Raw genomic sequence first — 14,626 nt, forward strand, 5'->3', positions numbered from 1 at the left:
GCTGTTCTGAAAGTCTTGAAAAAGATGCTGAGAAAGAAAAAGCCCCCATTACGGCCAGAGGTGCTTCGTGTGGCCATCAGGCTGGAGGCCAGACACTGCTGAGAACCGTGGTGGTTGCGCCACCACTACCTGTGCCAAGAGCTGAGACACTGGGCTAAGCGGCAGCTTCCTCGTCCTCCTTATGAAACTGAACACGTCTATTCGTAACGAAGTCCCTTACTGCTAGCCTGTTGTATCTTGTTGATGAGCAGATAAAAGGGTCAGCTGGCCAGACTGAGGCTGGAATCTTGCCACCGGCATCTATTAATTGTATGACCTGGGGCACCTCACTTGTCCTGTGCTTCACAGTGCATGGTATTGTTTGCCTCATGGGGTTGTCGTGGGGATGGTGTGCGCGAGGGGACACCAGGCTCCTAGTGCCGTGCCCTGCATGTAGTACACGCATGACGTACTGCAGCCACAGTCTCATCCCTGATGACGGGTAATCTGTCATGGCAGGATAACTTTACAGAAGGGGTGACATGCATTTCTTCCAAAGACATTTTTTTTGGGGGGGGGTCAGGACGTGGCAAAGACAGACATTAGTGAGTGTTGCTTTCTGACTATTGTATCACTTTAGAAAAGGGACCAAAATCAGCTTCCATCATCTGGACTGTTCCCTGCTCCTGCTTGTCACTTGATTGCTTTCGACATTATTCCTAGTGCAGCTTGGAGAGATGGGAGAGTTGATTCACAGAAGTTTATATAAAAGAACAAACAAAAGGATGAAATGAAAGAGCCCCCTGCCCCCCAACATGCTCATTTCAATCAGAAAGGCAGTGCTGGTCCCTGGGGCCAAGGGGCACAAGTGCATAGTGATGCCCAATCGGGAGCTTCAAGTGGAGCTTCTGCTGTGTACTAAGTAACTGTCTTTCTTCTCCCATTTGAGAAATGTCAGAGATGCATTCTGGAAGCATCAAGGTGGATATTAAGGGATAGGGTAATTGGCAATTACACGGGATCTCTAGACAGATCTCTGCTGTAAGGGGCGTATTATCAGGCACAACAAAGAATCAAATAATTAAAACAGTAATTGAACACATTTGCTTACCGTTGTTGTAGGAGAGAGTATTTCTTGCATCTGTTTCCTGGAGTGGGGGCGGGTGGGAGGAAGAGAATCCACCTTTTAGTTACTCAACTGTATAGAAAATTTCACAACTCTGACAGGCAATTGCTCTCCCTTTAATGATGAAAGCAAGCTTGCAAAACCATTTCCCGTACATGAGTGATCCCAGCTGGTCTTGGGGCCTGGGCATCTGTAACCTGCTACCACAAGCCAAGGCTGTGACTTCCAACTCTGTCAGCCCAGACATTGGGTCAGAGCTTGGGGTGGGGGTGGTAGGGAAGGCTGAGCTACATAGCTCTAAGTGCACCATCCTTTCCTTGGGGAAGGGGCGGTGGGTGGTGGGGGGGACGGGCACTGAGGGGGGGCACTGGACGGGATGAACATTGAGTATCATACCGTATGTTGGCAAATCCAATATCCAAAAAGAAAAAAAAAGCACTGTCCTATTCTTTCCTGCAGCTGTGCCTGTTTAACACTGCCCAGAGTGCGAGGGTCAAGGGGAGGCCCAGCCGACACAGCTCCAGTGGGCACACACACGCCAGCAATCAGAATGAGACGTTAAAGTAAAGACCACAAAGAACATGTTCCTTGTCAGGAAGAGGTCACAGCAGTCATCAGTCGCGCAGCTGCCGACCTGGACCCTGGCCACAGTCACACAGGGAGGCAGCGTGTGCCCCTGGAGGCTTTTAATTTCCCACAAAGGCAACGACAGTTGTGCCCTCTCAGGCACTTGTCTTCCTTGGGCTCCAGAACAGAGGCCCTGGAGACTGCAAGGAGGTGGAGGACCCAGTGGGCTCGAGAAGAGCAGAAACATTGCCACTCGACATGACCCCCTGTGGTGTGATGGGCCCCCGAGTACACACTGCACGAGCACTCACGAGCGTGCGCGGGCACACGTGCAGACACGCACGTTCTCTGCATGAGCTTGAGCTGTGTCTGGCGGAGGCAGAAATGGAGGTGGACGGGGTGGGGGGCAGTTGTCGTCACACGTGCGATGAGCCGCTGGGGGCGTGGGAGGCCCGGCGCTCACCTCTTGTGGAAGGCGTCGCTGTCCAGACAGGGGTTGTGGCTGAAGGAGGAGTGGCACTCGACGGGCATGCTCAGGCGGCAGTAGATCATGCCGGCGCTGCCGCTCTGCGCGCCGAACGTCCTGTGGGTCACCTTGAGGCATGGGGGGCTGTCCACGGTGCCGTCCACCCTCACCACCTGGAACAGCACAGTCCTCACCGACTCGCCTGTGGCCCGACCCGGCCCACCTGCCCGCAGTGCCGTTCTTCTGTCAGCGCTTCTGTGAGCACTAAACCTTGTCACCTGCGCTCACCAAACCACTACTCTCACCATTACTCGGGTCTGTTCTGTTAAAAATAACACAGTTGCCTCTGGCTATGGAAACTACAGATTTAAGAACGTGCCCAGTGGGTTTTCTGTCAGATCAAGTGTGAGAACCGCTGTAACGGGTGGGGAGTGGGGGGGTTAGGGTGCCATCTGCTGAGGGTGACTTTCAGGTCAAGGGGCTAAAGAAGAAAACGTTTCCAGAGATTTCCCTTGTCGGTGGGCAAGAGACTACGTAAGGAGAAAGACAGTAGAAAGCCCAAAGCTCCAGGAGAAACATCGCAGTTCCCTGGGGGGGGGTCACCTCCCACCTGGTGCATCTCCCAGTCGCACCCCAAGCGCAGCCTAGGTGCTAAGGCACCTTGAGACAGTGGGAAGTTCCCAGGGCCAGGGCACAGCGCTGCAAGGGACGGGCTTGGAGGAGGAAAGAGTAAAACTGGGTCTTCAAAATGTGTGTGTACGTGGGGTTTGGGGGGAGAGGGTGCAGAGGGAGTAAACTAAGACTCAAAACAATAATAGCTTTCTTGGGGTCTAAGCGCCACCCCGCAACTAGAGAGCAGCTCCTACCCTGGCATGTCTAAGCATGCTTGCATATTTTTGTGTGGTTTGTGTATCTTTCCAACAGGGTCTCCAGATTCCACTGGTTTGTCAGAGGGGTTTATTACCTCTAAAAGTTTATGAGCCAGCTTTCCAAAATGCCAATCAGGTAAGAGTCACAGAAATAAAAGTCTCTAGTACTTAAGACTGTAGGGAAAAGGGGAGGATTAGGAGGTGATGCTTGCTGGATCTGCAGTGGATGGGGAGTGAAGGGAAGTTATAGTCAGGTGGGAGCAACCACGGCATCTCATGCCTCAGTGGAGCTGGTTTGACTTCCCATTATCCCCTCACCCCCCGTACCCCGCATGATAAAGCCATGGTGGGTTTCCATGGGGGCCAGGAGACATGGAGCCAGCACCTACATCAGGCTCCTGCTATCTCTGGTCCCTCCTGGCCCCTTCCTACAGGGTGAGGGTACCATAACTACTACATGTCACCTTAAAATGCTGGAAGTAGCTCAGCACAAATAAATAGGACCTAAAAGACTTCATGTTAGGAGCATGGAACTACATCTGGGGCATATCATCTGGACTATAGGTACTGAACTTTCTCAGAAAAAGAAAGGCCTTTGGATACTGTACTCATATGGCCACAGCAATACAGGGACACCTGGAGGAAAGAGTGGCCCAAGGGCTTGGGGACCCATCTGCAAGGATGTGTCTGCAAAGTGAGTGCTGTCTGCAAGGTGTCACTGAGCTGCCCCAGGATTACAGCCCTGAGGGCCAGCGAAGAGGCGGAGGGGAGGCAGACAGGGCCTGGCTAGGTAAGCAGCTGCCTGTTGACAGGAACATTAGCAGGAGCTTAATGGCTTGGTCACCTGCTCTGCCAGGGCCACTCACGACGTGTAATGTTACCTCTATATGTGGATGATCCTTTGGCACGTTGACAAACGTCGGGAGGCGCTTGCTGAACCACATTGCGACATCGCGGTTCATGTTGACAGCAAAAGGCTCAAAGCCCTCTTGAAGGCCACACATGGTATAAAACTTGAAGGTGCTGGCATCCATCCCGAGATTCATGCGGCCGATCTGAGACAGTCCCAGGGAGCAGATGGGCACAAAGCCTGAGGAGTATACAAGAGAGCCTGCCTCAGCCCACAGGACCATCCCTGGGAGCTGTGAGGAAGTCAGGCCTTTGCTTCCCAACGGCTCTGAGTCTAGGAGGAAAGGCAGGACACCAGCCCTTATCTTTCCTCCTGGAGCACAGACCCAACAGGAGGTCAAAGGGACTCTGGCTGCCATGGTGCACAGGGAGCATAACTGAATTTGGTTGGAGATGATTTGGGAGAGAAACGATCATCCAACCAAGATTATTCATTAGAGGTGTAAAGAAATGTCAGCTGGAAAAGACCACCAGTAAGTGGATAAATAAAAGTCCTTGTCTACGCTTTTGTGAAAATTGACATTTGGCCCTGGGAAATTTTAAACACTGCCAAGAACAAAACAACCCAAGAAGCCTAAAGAAGGACTTGGCACAAACAAAATAGCCTCATGTCTCAGCATCTGCCCCAGTGAAATGAGTGCTTCTCTCCCTTTTGAGTGGGATTCTGGGAGGGTTTAGAGGCTAACACTGACACTGCTGGTTTACAAAATATTGTTTACAAGTGGCTGTGCCCTGAGCCTGCTGTTTGCTCCCCATCCAAGCAGGAGGCTAGGTCTCCCTGTAGGAGCTTCAGGGATGTTTCTCCCTCCCCTCCTACCATTACAATCTCTTGCCAAGCTTCTGCCTGCATCTTATATTAGAAAACTGCCATGCAGAATATTCCAGAGCCAAGGTTCCAATTGTTTGCTGTTCTTGTTTGTGGGATATTTGTAAATCATAATCATAGACCCACAAATCTGCAGGGCTAGAAGAGCACTAATTATCACTGGAGGGTGCAGGAGCACTGAGGCCAGGGGCTGAGGAGCCCCCACAAAGAAAACTGGTGTTGGGGCAGCCCCGGTGGCTTTGTGGTTTAGCGCCACCTTCAGCGCAGAGTATGATCCTGGAGTCCTGGGATGGAGTCCCACTCACTCAGGACCCTACTTGATGCCATCTGTGATCATTTCAAATGCAAGAGCTTTAATGCAATGTTAGCAGAATGAGGGTGATGTTTATACAGAGTCTGCGCCCAGGGATGCAGAGGACGGGTTGCACACTGGTAGCCTGGCCGTCAGGAAGGCAGGTGGGACAGGTTAGATCCCTAAGGGACCCCTGGAAGTCTGGTTGTGTGTGGAATGAGCATTGCTTCTTAGCGACATTTCTTGGGTCCCCCTTGGGACAAAGGGCTCTATCCTGCACTGGGGAAGATGTGAAGGAAGAAAAGCATCCTGATCCTGAGGAGCTTCTACAAACAGGGAGTTAGTGAGGTGTGAAAGCCCTGCTGTGAAATACCACCGCTCCCGAGGCCACATTTGGTCTCTGCTAACGGGGCTAACAGAGCCCAGAGAACTGCCACCGTCTAGTCTTACCTTGAGGCCATGATCACAAAGCAGCCTCGCCCTGATGTAAGCAAAGAAAGGCCGTCTTAGGAAAGCTGGTGCCCCCTCTCTTCTTCTCTATCGGCTGGGGAAGTGGGGTGTACACACACTAGGGAAGCCCGGGAGGGAAGAGGCTGAGGGGAGGACCTCTGAATGACTTGAGTCACATAAGTGACTTCCTGGTCACAGACCCAGCAGTGCTCTGAGGCACACGCAGAGGAAGGCAGGTCATGTTGGCGGGAAGCCTTTTTTCTAAGGGACCTCAGATCCTCCTCATTCCTAAGCTACTAGCAAAGGAGACGGCACTTTACTGAGGACAGAACTAAAGACTTGAGGAGCTAATGGACCTGACCAAAGTCATGAGAAGGGCACGTAACAAGAGGGGTCAAGACCCTACACACTGTGACTCGTAGACCAGCTGCCAGTCATTGTGCAAGAGAAGGGCTGAATGTTCCAGGGGATAATTTAAACAGCAGTCATGTCCCAGGGCAGGGGACTGGACGTGTTACCGGGTCCTGTGCCATCCCTGCACGACAGTGGCTGTCTCTACTGGGGCAGCCGAACAGAGTCTGAGAGAAGGCGTGGCCACAGTTGTCGTGGACGTGACAGCAGCAGGGGAGAGACTTGGGACATCTCCTGGGACCGAGTGGGCACATCTGGGACAGCCTCTGTAAAGGCCTGGATCAGAAAAGAGAGAACCAGGAGAGCACCAGGAGCAAAGATAAATCCTCATGAGGTGCCAGTGCTTTCCCCCAGGGAAGAACACTTGGTACCTGGGTACACCGAATCAGCTCCCACCACCTGGCTGAGAGGCTCTCGTGATGATCTTTCTTTCTTGCAGCATTAACATCTCATGTAATGTTCGGACTCTGCCTGATGGGGAAAGGGGGACACCGATGATGAAACCACAACAGCTAATAGGTATCGGGTACTTTCTAGGTGTTGGGCACTGGGCTTCATGCTGTGCAGAGTTACCCACTAGGCCCATTTTACAGTACAGGAAATGGAGCCTTAACAGCCTGGAGAGCTGGCTCCAGGCCTGTCGCCTGGTAAGCATGCAGAGCCAGTGCATGCAGAAGGCTGCCAGGGAGGTGGTCCAGAGCAAGCAATGGGAACTAAGCCTTATCTACAATGACTTGCTTTGTGACTTTTTCTTCACTTTTCCTAAGTGTTATGTCATTGACCAGTTGCCTCCAGATAAAGCAGCTGGAGACCCACAACCTTGAAGTGCTGAAGGCCCCTCAGATGAAAAGGGCTACCTCTCAAGTGGCCACATGCCCTCCTGAAGTAAATCTGGATAAGAAGACCCATTTGGTAAGGTCATGTGGTATTAGCATGAGCAGTGGCTCTCATAACACAACTCAGCACCTAGCTTCAAAGGACACTGGAGAAGAGGCCAAAAAATAAAGGGGAAAGAAATGCCCCTCCCTCTATGCAGCCTAATAGATGAAATGTGCTTTTTTTTTTAAATCCATTTATTGATTTGAAAGAGAGAGAGAGAGAGAGAGAGAGAGAGAGAGAGAGAGAGCACACAAGTAGGAGGGGCAGAGGAAGAATGAGAGAGAATCCCCAGTGGACTCCGTGCTGAGCATGGAGCTTGACATGGGGCTCAACCCCACAACCCTGAGATCACAACCTGAGCTAAAACCAAGAGTTGGATACTCAACTGACAGTGCCACCCAGGAGCCTCAATATGCTGACATTTTCAAAGAGGTGTGAAAAGAAAATTTACAGATGACATTATCTTGAACCAAGATGTGCACAGAGTTCTTGTTCCAGGAGAGCACTGACAAGAACACAGGTATTTAAATCCTACAGAAGACTCCAGGTTCTCTTAACTTTTCTATCACAAGGCCCCCTTACTAGTTCTGTGGTTAGGAAGAGGGATAGTCCAGGGGCCATCTTTAATAATTTGGGAGCTTGGGGAGGAAAAAAAAACAACTTGGTTCCCAAGAAAATCTAAACCATGGACCTTTTGTTAATCCCTTTCAAGCTGCGGAAAGACACGAGAGCAGCTCACTACCAGTAAAGGAAAAACTGAGGTCTTGGAGAGCAGTGTTTAGATGAGCAGCCAGGACATTTCCCAGGCATTTCTGAGAGTCTCACCCCAGTAGCACGTGTGTTCCCCATTTGCTCTCCTTTCTCGCTAAGCCTCAGGGAGATAGAATTTAGGGACAGCATGAAGGTTGTCCCAAGCCTTACAGCAAACATGGGAAATGAGGGGCTACGTTCCCCTGCTCTAGCTACTTTCTGAACCATCACACCTGGAGGGAGAGCCGGGGGACCCCGGGGCGGCTGCAGTGTGGTTTGCACGCAGATGGCAGTGACACCTCCCCCAGGTACGATCTCCTGCCACCTACAGAAGAGCTGCCAGCAGAGCTGGGGATCTGTTCAATCCTGACAAGCCACTGGGGGGACGAGCCGCGAGGTCGTCCCTGCAGACCCCAAAGCTGCAGTGGAGCAGTGTGTGTCTCAGAGGAGTGCCTGGCAGAGACCTGGCACGGGACACAGGCAGGAAAGCCTTGCTCAGACATCACGTAGGAAGTCTAACAGGATGTTCAGAATTCTATCTTCTGATAAAGTAGAAGGAAAGGGAAGAATAGTAGCAAACGTTTCACCAGGGAAGCCTCTGAGCTTCCAGATGCTATTACGTGACAACACTGAGAGCTGTAATGATCCCAGCCAGGGATCAGAGGAAGGAACAAGGATTAGAACACTCCTGATGAGGCAGGTAAGACTCTATCAACTACGATGCAGAAGAGGATAGAGATGGGATCCCTGGGTGGCTCAGCGGTTTTAACGCCTGCCTTTGGCCCAGGGCGTGATCCTGGAATTCCGGGAACAAGTCCCACATCGGACTCCCTGCATGGAGCCTGCTTCTCCCTCTGCCTCTCTCTCTCTCTCTCTCTGTGTCTCTCATGAATAAATAAATAAAATCTTTTTTTTTAAAAAAAGAAGAGGATAGAGATAACAATATAAAGAACTCAGAAGAAAACAGCCATGAGTTGGAATGCCTGTCCCCACTCCTTCCCTCAAAGGACTAGAAACTTCCCATCAGCACAACTCCTATTAGGGCAATGGTCCAAATCAAGGCATGCTGGCAACCAGAAGAAACGCACATAGGAGATTCTGTTTTCTGGGGGGCTACCACATACAAAATGCTCTGTTTTCAACAGATGCTTTCTCATAACAGCTCAAGGCAAGGACTGCTTCCTCTTTCTACCAGAGAGACACTATGAGAGAGCAGAGAGCAGAGAGATGCTACAGGACTGTTGTCATCAAAGAGTGGTATATGCCTACTTCCTCTCAAGTGTCCTTCTACAGACTCCTGATCCACCAGAGAACTGAAAGGGACTTCCAACTATCTCGTCTCTGTATTATTAAAGTGTAACACAATATTACAGCATAATATTTAATGAAATATGGCACAATTCTATTATAAAACAGCTCACTAATAATACACTTTGTTATTCTGAAGGTCAGACAGCATCCCTGTAGACAAAAGGTCTAGGAGGCATTTCTTTCATTACAACACAGATGATCCTCGAAAAGCAGGGTTATTGTAAAACATCCCTCTTCTTGATAGTGTTCCTCTGCTCAAACCCATGCCTTGGGGAGTGAAGTCCAAGGGTGCTTGGCCCAAGTTAGACAACACAAATTTCTTGAATGAAAAGACTGAGTCCTGGTATTCGAGGCTGTCACCTGCACCTTCTCTAATCTTAACAGCTTTGTCTTCCATAAATTCCATACAAAAGTCTTCCAATCTCTTCTGCCCTTTCCTGCATTTCCTCAATTCCACACTATTACTCATACTACTCATATACTATAATTATTACTGTAGTTAGATCTCTAGATGGGAATACCTTGCTCCTTAGAGGTGGACCTCTCAGATTCTCTCTTTCACATTCAGTTCCAAGCCTATATTCATAGAATTTCCATTCTGTATTCGTCATTTGTCACTTCTAACCTGCTCCTTTGTGTTAGGAGTTATCTTTGCATATTTATGGGGTATGTATTTTAAAACAAGAAAATGTATTTCTTGTATTTTAAAACAAGAAAATGACCCCCTGACCACTGCTGTTGTTTGCATTAATATATACTTCAAACCACTGCTTCTCATGCTTTAATGTGCATGCAGACCACTGGAGTGGTGTCAGCAGTCTGGAGCTCACTAGGTCTAGCATGGGGGCCTGAGATCCTGCACTTCTCACAAGTGGACCACACTTTGAGTAGCAAGGCTTTGGACTTTACCAAGTTCTCATAATTCTGCACAACAGACAAGATTCTTATCTCTTCCTTACCTCAGAGATAAGTAACCTCCTGTAACCCCCCCTGGTTCATAGACGGCAGAGCCAGGAGAAGGTCCCCGATCTTCGGAATCTTTTTACTTTAGGGAGCTACTTTCCTTGGGGAAGAGCCTAAATCTTCTAGTTCTTCCTTTTCCTCCTGGCCTCAAGAGAGGAACAATGCATGTGGTGGGTACTCAGCAGATGACAGTTTCCTAAGAGCAGTGTTAGGTGGCTTTGCTACACTATCCTCCTACCTACATACACATTTCCTCTGCTTTGCCTCTGGACGGCATAGAAGTCATTCTGCTGGCAACATGTTTCCCACAGGTGTCCACAACAAGGATTAATTCTTTAAATCCTTGATTTTAAACCTTTACAGAAGACATTCAAATATTACCCCATCTGGCTTTAGTCATCTTGTCTTTCTAGGAAAAGATGTTGACTTGCAACCTTTCTATTTCCCCATATGTGTGGGTCTTCGAAAAACCTTTAAAGTTCTCTTCAAGTATGTTCAGGTACAGATAATGGGTGTCCATAAAAAGCATGAAAGTCATTATTATAAAGTAAAAAACTCTCTAAATAAAGAATATTCATGTTATTATACACACAGTTACACATATTTCTGCTGCTCTTGCTATGTAGTTTTATCTTTATAGGTGAAAGTAGTTTCATCTTACAGGGTTTCAGAAATCTAGAGCTAACAGGAGCCCTCCTCATTTACAGAGGGGGAGAAGATGTTAAATAAAGTCAACCCAAGATGTCACAGATGGAGAGGGCAGTAGCTAGGGGAAAGCCCAGGTCACCTGACCCAGAGCAGCCTCTTGCCTTCTTAACTATTTCACCCCATCATCATCTATAATTAAAAAGAGAATGGAACAGCATCAAAATACAGTGGGTATTAAGTCATTGCCATTGAACTTATATGGTCTGTCTTCCAATTTTCTGGTATAGATGAAGAAAGTGAAGCCCAGAGAGGTCAAGCCAAGGCTGTCTAGGAGCCACAAAGCTTATCAGGAGCAAGTCAGCTGACTCACAGGCCAGTGCTCCTTCTCCTATATGCGGCCAAACACGTTTGGACATAACGTAGTTACGCATACAGGAAATGAGAAGCGCTGACTGCTCCTTTGTGTAGCTGAAGGCACTGCCTTGACTACCGTCTGTCTATTCAGGGCCTTTAATGAGTACAACTGTACTTGGGTTTCATAGCAAGTTTGAATTTCAAAATAAATTATATTTCATTCAAGGGAACAGCTAAGTCGAACTTTTGTGTTTCAGTGGTTTTCATCAAAGCATCAAGTTCAATTACACAAATATGCAAACTGACATTTCAAATGAGAATAAAAGGATAATTCTTTAATTCACTGACTTTTCTATTCTCCCAGGGGTGTAAGTCCAGATACAATTAGCATTTCTTCTGTAATACTGGGAAACTGTAATACACCAAGGCACAGCGTAAGGGAATCAGAGGAGAGCTTCTTAATCCATCTGGAAGTTCAGAACTTATATTTATGCTGCACGTACCAACCATCGCCATTATTTGTCTTGACTTTTCAAAAATGATAGTACATGGGCTAGTCTTTACCATCAGGACTTCAAATATGCAAAAGATGGTTCATCCTAAATAAGGAGGTAGATGAATTCACCCAGCTCTCCTTGGGTTTTCCCTCAACTCATAGAGCTGGAATGAGGGTGGGGAAGGTGGCAGATTTACCATTCTCAATCTCATAATCAGCGAAGGCAAGTTCAGAGCCTTTGTTGGTGATCAGCAGCTCCCCATTCAGTGTGAAGATCATTGAAGCATCATCCAGGTTAATCATACATCCAACCACATCTCCTGGCTGCCATGTACGTCCAAAATACCCACTGCCTTGATGCCAACGCTGGCCCTAGGAAACAAGGCCCCAGAGCTTAGATAACTAGAGGTCCTAAAAGCCCCATGCAGTTGAATAAATGACTGCATGAGGAATTTCTCCTAACTGGTACTGGTACCTGATTTCTACAAGGTACTCATCTCTCTAGCAGGGACAATTCACAGGAAGGAATGATCTATCTTACAAATAAATGAAACCGACTTACAGAGGCTCATCAGAAAAAGTAGCCAGAGTCTCCTAACACCTAGTCAGCTATAACAGCAAGCAAACTCCCTCTGGAACAAAGTGGTAAGATTTCTTTACAAACTGGCTACAGTCTGTTCTGTGAACCTCCTCTGGAGTGGAGGCAATGGGCTCAAGTACAGGGTAGATATGGAGCTTATATAAAGGATGGGGACACATAGCCCTCCCTTTATCAGAGCAAAGAACAAAGCAATAATCACTAGCAATGACCATTCAATGATCTAAATTAGCAATGGTGGTGGCGACTCACTTTGAAGCTAGCGATCCAGACATTTAGTACTTCCAATTTCAGGGAAATGTCTGGAGAAGGGAAACATGGACTGAGGGCATGTGGACACTATCCAGACTTACCCTGCTGCCTTCAAACACAAAGGCTTGGTCATCGGCCCCCAGCTCAATGTCAGGCCGACAGCCTGGCCTGGCCCAGCCGACGCGCATGTCTCCTCCTGTCACCACCTCAAACTCAAAATACCACTTTCCAGATCTTACTGCATAAGACCGCTCTACCCGGAAAAATCGAATCTTGTCTATGCTGACTTTCTCCACAGCTGGGTCAGCTGTTGTGAAAATGAAAAGAACAGAGGGTGCAGGAGATAAATACAGAACACAGGCCTTTAATAATTAGGTAGCATTCCTCAAAAGAATTTCACAACAAAGACTGACAAAGTCTTCCCACTACCCAACATGGTATTTTGTTCATAATATAAGAATCACCATTATCCCCATATCATAATCAGAATATAAGCTAACATTCACTGAGCGATTACTTTGCAGTAGATCCTTTAGAAACTACTATATCTAGTAACAACCCTATGAGGTCAGTGATGAAAAATTTACAGATGAAAAAATTAAGGCTCAGAAAGGTTTACTTGTTCAAGGTCACAGAGCCAGTAAACTGGAGTAGGGATTTGAACCCGGGTCTGTCTTATGCCAAATCTATCCTCTTAAATCACTTGTAATACTGCCCTAATTTGCCTATAGTTCTCCTTGGGTATGGGATAACAATGACATGTTCATCAATTATGGGCTGGTGATTTTTTCATCAGTGCTAGAACTAAATTTAGAGATAAGACACCCTGGCCCCAAAGTAAGCTGATATTCACATGTTTGATAAAGAAGAGGTAACTTGGATTTATGACCAAATATCCCAAAAAGCTCAGTTATGCCAGAGGATCACTTATTCCTCATGCGACTGGGGCACAGAAGTGCTCACCACAGAAACTTATCATAGAGTTTAAACATGGTTCTCCTCCCTCCTCCCCTCACTTGTTAAAATACACCATTTACTTTAGTGGTCTTTGGTACCAATATCATTTCTAATAGTACATGTCAGATTTATTCAGTCAGCATTTCTGCAGAAGAGGACTGATTTAGTCAACTGGGACCAGAATAAACAATCTCAACTCATTACCTAGTTCTTGGTCAGATGGCTCAATGTTATAGCCATAACCAATAAACGTGCGAACAGCTTCACGAAGGCTGTCCCTGTTGGACTTCTTGGTACGCTCATCCAGTAATGCATATGGCACCAGCCGGGGATTTCTTTTGTTCTTCAAATCCTATGTGAAACCAGAGAAAAGAGGTTCTGAGGAAATACATTTCATCTTTACAAAAGGCTTGTCCCACTTACATATTCCCAGCTACAATTCTGGCTTCCTCATAGCAGCCTACCAGCTCTTCCCCCAGCGTCTTGATATTTAGCAATATACTCATTTACAACTCCTCTTCAGGATTAAATGAATACAAATGGAGAGTTTTTGCTAATGTTCAAAGCTAGCATTAAAAAACACATTTTAATAATGCCAGCCTGTGAATAAAGTGAAGTGTCATGAAATTGGTTAGAAACCTCTATTCCCAAGGCAAGGCAGATGAGGATTTACGTAACTATTCCCCTGTGGAAGATCATGCCATGATTTCAATTGTTACAGTCACCTCACAACAATCTCTTAACAGAGAAACAATGGAGAGAAACATCTGTGTTCACATCAGGAAAGGTGGCAGAGCCACAGTGAGTCCATTTCATTGTAGTAGGCACTCACTTGTATTAGAGTCCTCCTCAGTTCCCTGGGGAGGAGTAAGAAAACAATGGTGATGACCTCAGTGGTGAGTCATCATCAAGGAATATGCCTGACATGCTGTTCTGAATCCCCCTTCCCATCATGGTTTCCATAGTTGTGGTCTTCTTGGTTTCCAGACATGGGCAGAGTTAGAGGCTCAGGCATGAACAAACATGGGTACACACAACTATCCCTGAACTTCCCCAGGCACTTAAGGAGATGAGGAAATATTTTGAGGAGAGATGGGTTGGTTCTAAACTCCACCTAATTCCTTGCTGAGCCCTGGTCTTGGCTGTCTCCTGTGCAAGCCAAGAACTGCCCAGGAATCCTGGCCCAATGGGCTAAAGTAAGGGTTACAGGCTTCCTGGAAGGCTGGTTTGTCCCTCTCCTTTTCATATTCAGTGGTAGGTACCTGGGACCATCCCAGAAACACTGCTGAACTATGATGTTGATTTGTAGAAGACTTCCCCTGGCCTTGGAGAGTGGCATGAAAGCTTAGCTCTCTGGAATGCAAACAGCAAGACAGGGAACAAGGATGCAGCCAGTGAGCACACACAAGGAAACACGATTGCCAGTGAACCAACTAACAAAGGAAAGGTAAGCCAATCCACTTCTGCAAAATTGGAATTATGCCTAGAGTTAATGTCAATGTGACCATTACAAATTCCATGCA

At 47.5% G+C, this 14,626-nt stretch overlaps 1 protein-coding gene across 1 annotated transcript in view; it reads right to left on the minus strand.

Annotated features, from left to right (window-relative positions):
* Positions 1-14,626, minus strand: part of RYR3 (ryanodine receptor 3) — a 507,628-nt gene that overhangs the window by 176,822 nt on the left and 316,180 nt on the right. The window contains exons 25-30 of the mRNA XM_055316631.1: positions 13,308-13,455; positions 12,248-12,453; positions 11,494-11,668; positions 3,889-4,097; positions 2,136-2,311; positions 1,091-1,127 (exon numbers count right to left, since the gene is read on the minus strand). Coding sequence (XP_055172606.1) covers positions 1,091-1,127; positions 2,136-2,311; positions 3,889-4,097; positions 11,494-11,668; positions 12,248-12,453; positions 13,308-13,455 — 951 coding nt within the window. The remainder of the gene's footprint in view (positions 1-1,090; positions 1,128-2,135; positions 2,312-3,888; positions 4,098-11,493; positions 11,669-12,247; positions 12,454-13,307; positions 13,456-14,626) is intronic.

The sequence above is a fragment of the Nyctereutes procyonoides genome, unplaced genomic scaffold, assembly GCF_905146905.1.
Source record: "Nyctereutes procyonoides isolate TBG_1078 unplaced genomic scaffold, NYPRO_anot_genome, whole genome shotgun sequence".
Lineage (NCBI taxonomy): Eukaryota > Metazoa > Chordata > Mammalia > Carnivora > Canidae > Nyctereutes > Nyctereutes procyonoides.